Here is a 12,167-nt window from a genome sequence, read left to right as displayed (position 1 = left end):
CCACAGTACAAAAGAAGAAGAAATAGGCATACCAACTGCCTATAATTTGAATTTGATAGATATTAAGTAGAAGAAGCGTCGGTTACTGGCACTAATGTGTGTCAAAGCAGCACCATGCTGAAACTCCTAGTTAAAAGCATGTTCATCTTCCTTAAGGCAAAAGGAATAATGAGCACATTTTTCCACAGATGTTGCAGTGAAAATTTTGATTCAAAAGATCTCCACAAGAATTACTTCTCATTTTTTAGTGACAGTAGAGATTACCAAAGCAGATTATATGCCCAGGTACCAAAGGCTTGTGGTTCAGAAGCTGGATAGTTCAATATTTGATTCCTTGAAATATGGGTTTGATGGAAGTCCTTGTGTTTATGACTGCTGCTCATTGTAAAACTAAACAGCTTTTCAAGTCTTAATGTACTAGATCTGTGTCAGGAAAAAAAATGATTTTGATCTGTTAATAACACAGACCTTTTCCACTTTCCTAGTACTAACCCGTCCAAGGCCACACAGTGATGACTATAGTACAATGAAGAAAATACCTCCCAGAAAACCAAAACGAAGTCCCAACACCAAACTTAGTGGATCTTATGAAGAAATACCTGGCCAAAAGCCTGGGGATGTAAAACAGGCAAGCACAGTAGTTAAACCAGGTGGCTATGACACAGTGACAGTAGAGAGAGCAGCTTCTGCTGATGGGCGACAACATGGTATGTTGAGTCTCTATATGTCACAAGAGGAAGAAGAAAATGAACCTGTCTATATTGAAATGGTAGGGAATGCAATGAAGAGCAGTTCTGCTCAAGCAGAAAGTCCAGAGCAAGGAGAATCTGTATATGAAGAAATGAAGTATTTTCTACCGGAAGAAGGAATCAATGGTAATGGAGTAATTCCAGTAGTGACTGGATCTCCTCCTCTATTATTTGAAAGCAAAAAAAATGTTCTCGTTGAAGATGGAATGTTGGATGGAAACAGCCAATCATCTTTGATGTATAAAGACTCATGTGACATTCCAGCTCCTTTCCCTAACTTGCTGCCCCACAGGCCACCACTTCTTGTGTTTCCTCCAACCCCTGTCACATGTTCACCTGCATCTGATGAATCACCTCTAACACCTCTAGAAGTCAAAAAGCTTCCTGTCTTGGAGACCAATCTAAAATACCCTGTGCAGTCAGAAGGCTCAAGTCCATTATCACCACAGTACTCCAAAAGCCAGAAGGGGGAGAATGAAAGACCAGTATCTCCAGGCTTGGTTGTGTTCAATGTTTCCAGCAAAGTGACTCCTCCTTCCACACCACCTCCGTCTCTCCCACCACCCCCTCCTCCTGTACCACCTCCTATTTCCTACCGAGGTTCCACTCATTTTGCCTTTCCTCCAGAGACTTGTGCTAGTTTTCTGATTAATACAGGGAAAACAGGTACAAACTCAGATCTGTCAAAAGCACCTCAGAGACCAAATCCTGCTCAGCTTGGATGCTCGTCTTCCCCATTTTCTAAACTGCCCTACTCCCCAAAGGTGGCAAGAGCAGATCACAGGAAACTGAACTCAAATTCATCATCTTCATTTCCATACAGCCCTACAAACTCAAGGTCACTGACCAGTCCCCTGGATGAATTAACTAGCTTGTTCAACTCAGGGAGGAGTGTGCTACGAAAATCTGCAGCAGGACGTAAGATCAGGGAGCCAGAAGGTAAGACAGATCTCTGTGTTTCTGTATAGTGCACTTCTTCTGCACCAAAACTTTCTTACATTGGAATCTTATTGAGTAGGTAAAAATAAAAAACAAAACCAGAAGAAAAATACATAGAACATACATTCAGAAAAAAAAAATTAGAGCTCTTCAAGTTTTGTCTGAGATGACAAATTTTTCTTATAACGTTTGTATGATATAAATGTAAATGGATTATTTTTAACATTCCAACACTCTCAGTAAAATAAATAAATTGAACAAAATCTATGACTAGATGTCTGGTGGATAGAATGTACTTTAATTTGAAGACTTTCTTCAAAGGTTTTAAGGCTTCGTTTCCATGAAATTCTGAATTTGGTGATAAAGCCATTATTACTATTCTCCTAAATAAAGAGAAGATGGAGAATCCTGAAGCAAACTGTATTTATTTCCCTCTTCTATCCTTTTTATTCCTACCTTTGCTGTTATTTATATACACTTATGTACATACCTAGAGATTATTTGATATCCTGTCTCTCTGACATCTGGAGAACATCTTTTGTATCTAGTGCACAAGCCATCTATAAAAAGAAGAAAAACTTGTCATTTTGCTAAAGATTTTTTACATCATAGTCCTCAGATATTATCACTGATTTTTTCCCCCCCTTTTCCAGGTAGTAAAGGGTTTAATGTTATTACTGGAACAAATCTATAGATCTTATGAATGCTGAAAGTTCATCCTCATGTTAAGAAATTCTGTAGGCTGCTTTGTGAGGGTGAGATGCTTCTGACCTAACTTTGTCCATTTAGAATCTTGACATGTAGTCAACAAATCCTTAGGCCATAAAAAGACCATCATTTTGAGAGTTTAATTCCTCCTATATAACTTCCTGCACTAATATTGCTAAGTTTAGCACTAACCATGTCCCTAGAAACCACATGCATGTGTTCAGGGAGGGTGACACAACCACTTCCCAGGGCAGCCTGTTCCAATGCTTGACAGCTCTTTCAGTCAAAATGTTTTTTGTAATATCCACTCTAAATGTCCTCTGGTACAACTTGAGGTCATTTCCTCTCATCTGATCACTTGTTACTTTGTAAAGAGACCAACACCCACTTGGCTACAACCTTCTTTCAGGTATTTGTGGAAAGTGATAAGATCTCCCCTCAGCCTTCTCTTCAGGTTAAACAGCCCCAGTTCCCTCAGCAGCACTTCACAAGACTTGTTCTCTAGACCCTTCATCACCTTCATTGCTCTTCTGTGAACATGCTCCAGCACCTCAATATCTTTCTTGTAGTGAGGGGCCCAAAGCTCCACAACTGAATGCAGTATTTGAGGTGTATCCTCACCAGTGCCAAGTACAGGAGGACAATCACTTCCTTGGTCCAGCTGGCCACACTGTTTCTGATACAGGCTAGGATACTATTGGCCATCTTGGCTATCTGTGCATACTGCTGGATCATATTCAGACAGCTGTCAGCCAGTACTCCTAAGGTCCTCTTCCACTTGGGTTACCCTGTCATAGTAAGAGATCAGGTTAGTCAAAAAGGACTTGCCTTTCACAAACCCATGCTGACTGGACCTGATCAACTGCTTCGTAACCTTCCTGGATATCAAGATCAGGCTCACAGGCATGTAATTTCCTGGATTGTCCTTCTAGCCCTTTGTATAGATGAGCATAACATTTGCTGACTTTCAGTCAGCTGGGACCTCCTTGGTTAGCCAGGGTTACTGGTAAATGATGGAAAGTGGCTTAATGAGCACCTCCACAAGTTCCTTCAGTACCCTTGGGTGGATCCTATCTGGCCCCAAATACTTGTGCATGTCTAAATGGTGTAGCAGGTAACTATTTCTCCTTAGATTATTCAACCTTCATTCTGCTCCCTGTTCCTGTCTTCCAGCTCAGTGGGCTGGGTACCCCAAGAACAATTGATCTTACTATTAAAGGCTGAGCAAAGGAAGCAGCGAGTACCTCAGCCTTTTCCTCATTCTTGGTGTCTGTATTCCCCCTTGCATCCAATAAAGGATTAAGATTCTTCTTAGCTCTCCTTTTATTGTTGATATATTTATAAAAACACTTTTAAATTGTCTTTTACTGAAGTAGGTAAGTAGGTTAAGTTCTAATTTGTCTTTGGCCCTTCTAATTCTGTTTTTGTATAACCTCACAACATTCTTGCTGTACTCCTTAGTGGTCTACCCCTTCTTCCAAAGATCGGAAGTTAACCATTTTTTCCCTGAGTTCCAGCCAAGGCTTTCTGTTCAGACATGTTAGACTTCCACCATGGTACCTGCCTTTTTGGCCTTGCCCCTGATTCTTGCCCATAAACCCCCAAAACTGTTATCCCCACCTGTAAGTTCTGGGTAGTCAAAACACTCCCTAATATACAGAGCTACTCCATCACCTCTCCTTCCTTGCCTGTTGCTCCTGAAGTGTTGAGAGCACTCAGTTATGTGAGTCATCCCCACCATGTTTCTCTAACTGCAACTGTATCAAGGTTTCCTAGCGGCGCAATAGCTGCCAGCTCCTCATGTTGTCCGTGATGAGTTTGTTGCGTAGATACACTTCCCTTGGGCTGTTGATCCTGTGACCTTTTGCAGGGGGCAGTGCCCAAGTCCTATTTTTGAAATGTAAAAAACAACAGTAAAGAAAGGGGTAGATTATCGTATTCACTGCTGGTTTTCTTAAATAGGTACTACTCCATTGATTTTAGTAGCATATCCTGATTTTTGCAGCTATAATAAAAGCATGTGTTTGTGCTTGTGCTGGATATGTGTATCTGATTGTGTGCCATCCTGTCTCTTTGTCCCTAACAACCTTGATAGCCTTCAACCAAACACACCAAGGAGATAAAGATCTCAAAACTAAATGAGTTTTTACAGCATTCATGGAAGTTATTGGCTAGGTGGAGACAAGAGACTTACACTAGGTGAAGGGCTCAAATCAGCTCTCAGGGAGACTGTGGTGAACAGACCCCCATGGGTCTTGCAGACTTGAAAAAGCTTTAGCTAGTCCTCATATGTTCCAGTATGCTGTTACCTATGAGACTTATGGTTCTCAACTTAAAGAGAATGTCTTGTTTGCTATTCTGAGTAGATAAATTGATTAAATTGATGAAGGAGTTACTATAGTAATTGTGGTTGCTTTGACAAAATTACTTGTTAATATTCAATGTCTATAAATGCATGTCACATGTTTTTATCTGTTTGGTTGTTTGTTTTTTTAGGCTCTCTTGTTTTATTATATAGATATTTATCTATATTTATCTACTGGGAAATAACTGTTAAAGTCAACTTTTTGGATGTATTTTCTCAAGGCTCTCTCAATGCACTTTGTGAGCAAGCATGGTAAGCCTACTCCAACCAAGTCAGAAAACTGACCTTTACCTTAAAAAAAAAAAAAAAAAAAAAAGTATTACTTTGGAATGCAGGACTTTTGCAAACACAATTTTCAACTAAGTGTGACCCCAGGATAGAGTTAGGCATGAATCTCCTGTGGGATAAAGCTGGTGCATTAAGAGAGGCTACCATAAAAAAACCCAAATTTACCTTTCACATGGAAAATGTTGTACTCCTAAATATTTCATCAAGGCAGCACTAAGTATGAAAGATCAAAGTTTAAGAAAGATATACGATAAAACACCTGAATCAATATTTCATGAGCTAGGAAGCTACTGTACACTAAGTGCGGTTACATAGGAATAGTTCAGCGATGAGCAGATGGATTGAAAGTATCAAAGAAATGCAGGTGATTGTATGTGTGGATCTTTACATATACTATATATACAAATGCTGTGGGGATAGTTGTCATATACTTCGTATGTTCAGTTAATCTGTAGGGTAACAACTAGAAAAGATCTTTTTAACTTAACTTCTGATGCTAACTAAGATGGCAATCAGCAGAATGGAGTCTACTATGTAAAACTAGAAGTTGTCCATGTCTTACCTTCTGATTTTTGTATCACCTATTTCTTAATGCATATTCAGTTCCTGGAAGAGTCCTCCCTTTCTTCTTTTTGTCATTTCTGGTATTCTATTTATAGGAGATAAAATAAATTAATTTTAATAGACATCCAGTAAAACTGAAGACTCTGCAATATATGATTTCCTCTATTTCCAAAAGTTAAGAACCTACTAACACCTGTAATTAAAAACAGAAAGTAAAATTGTGGGTCATTTTGAAGTCAAGGAGAGTTACCTTGACTTACCTCAATAAGTTTCTGCTTGGGATCATCAGCCTTGGAGATAAAAGCCTTCTTGACCATAAAAATGCACTATAGACACATCCACCGATGTGCTTGCCTCTTACCTGGTGGAGTAATTTCAAGGCCTGAGAACACTGATGTCCTTTTGGATCATGACCTTTCTGTGGGAAATGATCATCCAAAATTACAGTAGAACAGATTTGTGCTTTTCTGATGGGCTGCAGCCTTATTGTGAACTGAACTGAAAGTATTCTTCTTTAACAAAGGCCACAACAAAAATAAATCAACAAATAGAAACATCTTTCACCTCCTGGTGGCTTGCCCTAGACATTTTTTTTTCATATGATAGTAGCATCTACTGGTTCAAGCAATTACCAGGATCATGTATGCTGCTTCTGCCAAGGTACTTTATGTGTAATAGAAGTTTTCTGCTCTACAGAGCTTATGGTTTGACTAAGCAAAACTGTACCAGACAAAAACTGAGATAAAGTAATTTCTTCAAGCTTGAAAAGAGTTGTCATTGAAGCTACAGCTGTATTGTTAGACAGGGATTTCGTTATACTCCGTATAAAATGAGACTTGAATGCAGGGAAGTGGTAATACACACAAGGTTCTTCTATTTCTCCTATTTCTAGAAGTAGAAACTGGTTTGAAAAACAGATGAAAACTGAATGATCTTGTGCAGAGCCTCTACTCAGCTATTTGTAGGCAAGACCTTAGGCTTGAAACTAGACTTCCTGAAACCAAATTCAATGCCTTTATCACAAAACCACACTCACAGGCAGAATGTACAAAAAAAAATTAACTTTCAACATCTATAACATTCCTTACATACTCAACATACAATTACATGTTTAAACATTTAACATTAAATATTTTTGGAACAAGGACAGAATTGTCTTTTCCTCAACATGGATGAATGGTACTGAGATTGCTAGGTCATATTGTTATTTCCCTTGATGGGCACAATTTATATTAAATTATTCCCCAGAAATACAGAATATATCTGCTTGGGAGAGACCTCAAAGATCACCTTCAAACCATCACTAAAGGGTCAACACTAAACCATATCTCTAAGCACCAGATCCACACACTGATTGAACACCCCCAGGGATGGTGACTCCACCACTGCCCTGGGGACACTATCCAATGTTTGATAACCCTCTCTGTGAAGAAATATTTCTTAATATCCAGCCTAAACGTCCCCTGGCAGAGCCTGTAACCATTTCCTCTGGTCCTGTCGCTTGTCATCAAGGAGACGAGTCTGGCCCCCTCCTCACTCCAACCTCCCGTCAGATAGCTGTAGAGTGCAATAAGGTCTCCCCTCAGTCTACTCTTCTCCAGACTGAACAACCCCAGCTCCCCCAGATGCTCCTCATAGGTCATATGGTCCAGGCTCTTCAAAAGCGTCATTGCCCTTCTCTGAACACGTGGACATGTTCCAGCACTTCAATATCCTTCCATACAAAGGGGAATCATTCCCACCTTAGAACAAAAGATGGAATAGTTTGTAGCCCATCATCTATTCACAGACTCTCAGAGTGAGTATTCATGTGGCTTGTAAAGGGAAAGAAGCAATGGAAATATGATTTTCTCTTAACCTGAACAAGTTTCTTTACCATCAGGCTATTGATAAAGATACAATGCCTTCTCTGATTCTTGCTTGCTGAGAAAAGTTTGACATGGACGCTTAACTTCTGTGTTAGAGCAAAAGAAAATATGCAAACTCGCAACCCCAGATTTAGATGCCTAAGAAATAAAATTGGGCACTTTTCTTTTATATAGGTCACCACTGTATAGGCTTCCAAGTTTTGTGATTTTTAGTGCAAGTTGCTCTGCATATGCAAGTCAATACACTCTTTAATGACCTCTTAATGCCAAAACAGAAAATGCATGCAAACATTAGTTAACTAAGTATCACTACTGTTCAAATATTTGCCCAGTGTCTTTGGCAGCCATTAACTATTTGAATCCTTTATTTAGCTGCTTCCTAAGTGAGGTAATTCCAAAGCAGGCAGCTTCATGTATCAGTGAACTATTCCACATTCTCCTGTTTAAGCATAGGAAGTCACAGGAAGACAGTTATGGCTGGTAAATAATATAGATATTTAGATGTACATAGTTGGGTCTAAGGCTTGCCAAATTGAAATTGGCTCAAACTTGGAAAACAAGAAGATTTAAAATGTATGTATAAGGAGTACTGTCCTGTCAAAGGCAGATATTTCTTTGATAGCTAGTAAATAATTTCCCTCTATCAGCAGATTAGAGCAAGCTATTGTGCAGCTAATGTCTCAACAGTTGATTGCATATTAAATCCCCACTGTGGTTTCTGAGATGAAATCCCAGTCCCTTATCCTCCAAGCCACTCAACCTTTCCTCCTAAGAAACTTAATAAAACCAAGATTAATATCAGCTTCTCATTATTGCTACATTATGTTGCTACAATATAATAGTTTTTCTTTCATTGTGGCAAAAACTAAAAACTTCCAAAACATGAGTAATGCAGAAATCTGTATTTCACCTTTTATCTTTTACCCGTGAATGCTAACAGAATGATTGCATTTGGCTTCTGTATCTTTCAAGTAAAATTCTCAAAGCATTAAAACTTCAATGAATTAAGCTTCACAGCACTTAGGAGACAGAACTGGCAGTACGGTTGCCCTCCAGCCCAACCTGGGTGATTTTTCTGAGTACATAATTATGGTTTGCATTACTGTGGCAGAAAAAGGGGTTAGAAGAGTCTAGGGAAAGTACTCTCTGTTCCTGTTTGCAGAATACCTATGAACTCTTTTACTGCCTGAAAGATACTACCTTACCCTGCAGTCTTCTCAGCACTAAGTCTGCCATTATCTAGATAATTTATCAGAAAAAAAAAAAAAAGCAGCAAACCAAACCTGTTGCTTTAGGATAAATACAGTATATGAAGAATAATTTTCCATTTCAGAATCTCTGAAAACTAGTGTATTTTACTGCTGAAGATTTTTTTGAGGTTTCTGTTATAATTCTTTTCTTTTTTACTGTAGCCTTTCTCTGTTTGCTTTTACACCCCGAAATCATACGCTGTGTAATTTCCATTGGTTTTCTGTTCTGAAATGCAAAAGTGTCTGTGTGATTACCATAAATAATTTTAAACTAGAGATTATTAGAAGAACAAATCAAATCTCATTTTCAGCTGAAAACAAAATAATAATAGATATTGCCATAAATCTTTATTATATTTATTTTTCATTTTAAATGCTTGTTTTGAAAATAAAATTAAATCTTTAGCACTCCTCCACACACTTCCAAAGCCTATATCTGGTTAAATGCAGGTTGGAGGAAACTGTGCAGTCCTAGAATCACACAAGAAATATCACTCTATTTTTGGCATGATTTTATACTGTAACTACCTACTGCTATCAGAAAAGCATTCTCGAGCAGACAGACCCTTAGCCTGACCCGGTACAAGCTCTTATGTTCATACCTAGCTACTCCTTAACAGCAAGAAAGCTGAGGAAAAGAAATTGCACCAACTTTTCCTTTTATAAGACCCATTTCTGAGAACTGCAGGCATTCCTTTTAAATTACTGATTCTTTTTCCCTTTCTTTCCATTGGATTGGATTTACTGTCCCCTTCATCCTATCTGATACCGGAGCATAATAACCACACTATAGGGTTCAGGTTAATGCATTTCAAGCCCATAGGTTTTGATAATATCCCACCTTTAATAGTGACTTGGTCACTCACATAGGCATTTACAAGATTATTATCTTCGTAACAATGTCATTTCTTCACCATCTGATGTAGCATCATTGTTCCAAATTCAGCAATGGTTCAGTAATTTTTCTCATTACTAACAGTGTTGTGACCTTCTTTAAAAGGTGCAGTCTTCAACGTTTGGTTTGGGGGTTAGATTTTTTGTTTGTTTATTTGGTTTTGGGTTTTGTTTTCTGTGTGTGTGATCCAAGATGCTGAATCACAAAGGATTTGGTTTAGGAACCACTACGTTACTAAAACAAAGATGCATTAATGTAAGAAATCAGCCATATCTGAGAGAACAAGGAAATTGCATGGTAGCACACTTCTGTTCCTGATACCAACCACGAATACGGCTCTTTGGCATTAAACATCATAGAATTTGATTTTACAAGACTATAGGCATTTCAGAGATAGTGGGGAATTAATTTCAAACACACTTTTTAGTGAAAATCTCTACATAATTTCTCAGCTTGTGTGAGAAGTCTGTTCAGCTACTTTAAACTTATTTGCATCCATCTCAGCATTAAATTGTCTTTTGTACAGAGCCTCAGTAGAGAACAATAATCCCATTTCATAGAAAATGTCAAGATTGACATACATTTTTGTTTTGCTCTGGAACAAAAATCCAGCATTCTGAAATTCTGTGCAGAAATAAACATTCATTCATGTCCAGTCTTTCAAAAATGTTTGGAAAGTATTGAAATGGTTTACTTCAAACATAGTAAATTTTTTCTTTCTGGAAATGTTAACAGTTAAATGTGTTGACTTCTTATTTTTTAACTTACACAAGTTCAAAAGTGGCTATTTCAACACCAGTCAGGTTGTTATTTACAGATACGTCTACACAGCTACCAAGGATGTGTTATAAACACACCAAGCTACTTCTAATCTCACTGGCTCAGGTATCCAAGAGCAATGCAGATGTTACTGTGCAAACTTCATCCCCTCAGTGATTACTCAAAGTTCTTCACAGGACTTGTGTAGCTCATCACGAAACTCTACAGACCCATGTATGTGGCTCCTGTTCCAGTTCCATTGTCAGCATTTTGTGGGGCTGGATGGAGAAGCAAGAGTAGACTGTTGAAAAGAGATTGAGGAAAGAGTAGGAGTAGCAGTTCAGGGTATCTTTCTTGTCCTTGAGCCCATCAGTGAGTGGGAAAATAAAGAAGCCTTCAAGGTCAATGTTCTTTTTGCTTGAGCTTTCACTCTGTTTTAAAATGAAATACGTGAAAGTTAATTTTATCCTTTTGTGGTGCAATTTTTCAAAGAAAAAACATCAGACCTGAAGTTCCACATTTCATTAATTCTTTAAGCTCTTTACTTAAAGGTTGATTGCAGTATGATGCTGACATTCTAGTAGTATGTAGTGACAGTTCTTAGCCACAGGTTGGCTATATTTGTGCTCAGTATGGACACTTATCACACTGCATCTGTGAAAGCCATATGTTCTTGCTTTGAGAGTTGCTGGAGGTGTTGTTGACCATCACCATGTCCCTTCAAAATGAACTTAGAAAAAAGGTAAAGGAATAATTCAATTTTTATTTTTGAAGCTCACTTCAAAAGCAAATTGGGAATACTACCCAAAAGGTTTTCCATAAGAGCTGTCCCTGTGATGTGCAGAATTACAATGCAGGCGATTCAAAAATATTGGATTGTTCCTCTGGATCTGCTTATTTTACCTGCCCAACACAATCACTTATGCTGACTTTTGTGTTGCAGTTGATGCCAGAACTGGTATGAGAGAGATCCTGAAAACTCTCTGCAGAAGTATCCTGTGGGAAAAGTATATACAACTGATGTGATGGTGTTGACAGTAGCAAACCTCTGTCTGTTAGTCTGTTTGTTTGGGGGTTTTTTGTGTTTGTTTATTTTTACAAAATTTACAACTGTGTTTGTGGGGAAGGAAGGTAGAGACAGTGTCTCATCACTTAATTCCTTCCAATAGCAGCTAAAGCCCATCAGTATTGGCTGTTCTGTTACTGAGATACTGCACACAAATGTAAACAAACTCTAAATGTCTGCCTTCCAAAAGAACTGCTGCATCCACACTAGTTAGAAGAAAACAGTTTAAAAAAGAGAAGGTGTATTTCTTACCAAATTTCCTCCTACTTTTCCAGCACACCAACAGTTTTTTAACCACACAAATACAAAAATAGACATGTTGTCAGCAAAACAACACACCTAACAGTTAACAAAACTCTTACAGATTAAAATCATAGAATACATAGAATACATAGAATACATACATACATACAATAAACAAGTTGGAAGGGACCTTCAAGATCATCGCATCCAACCCATCAATTAATCCAACCCTCATAAACAACTAAACCATGGCACCAAGCACCCCATCAAGTCTCCTCCTGAACACCTTCAATGATGGCGACTCCACCACCTCCCCGGGGAGCCCATTCCAATGGGCAATCACTCTCTCTGTATAGAACTTCTTCCTAACGTCCAACCTAAACCTCCCCTGGCGCAGCCTGAGACTGTGTCCTCTTGTTCGGGTGCTGGTTGCCTGAGAGAATAGACCAACATCCGTCTGTCTACAACCTCCC

The 12,167-nt window shown here is 38.5% G+C and overlaps 1 protein-coding gene across 1 annotated transcript in view; it reads left to right on the top strand.

Annotated features, from left to right (window-relative positions):
• MYO16 (myosin XVI) overlaps positions 1 to 12,167 on the top strand; it is a 331,490-nt gene that overhangs the window by 285,755 nt on the left and 33,568 nt on the right. Inside the window, exon 32 of the mRNA XM_054162913.1 lies at positions 486 to 1,688. Coding sequence (XP_054018888.1) covers positions 486 to 1,688 — 1,203 coding nt within the window. The remainder of the gene's footprint in view (positions 1 to 485; positions 1,689 to 12,167) is intronic.

Source organism: Dryobates pubescens, chromosome 7, assembly GCF_014839835.1.
Source record: "Dryobates pubescens isolate bDryPub1 chromosome 7, bDryPub1.pri, whole genome shotgun sequence".
Classification (NCBI taxonomy): Eukaryota; Metazoa; Chordata; class Aves; order Piciformes; family Picidae; genus Dryobates; species Dryobates pubescens.
Note: the sequence above shows the minus strand (reverse complement) of the source record. Positions and strands in the feature narration are given on the sequence as shown.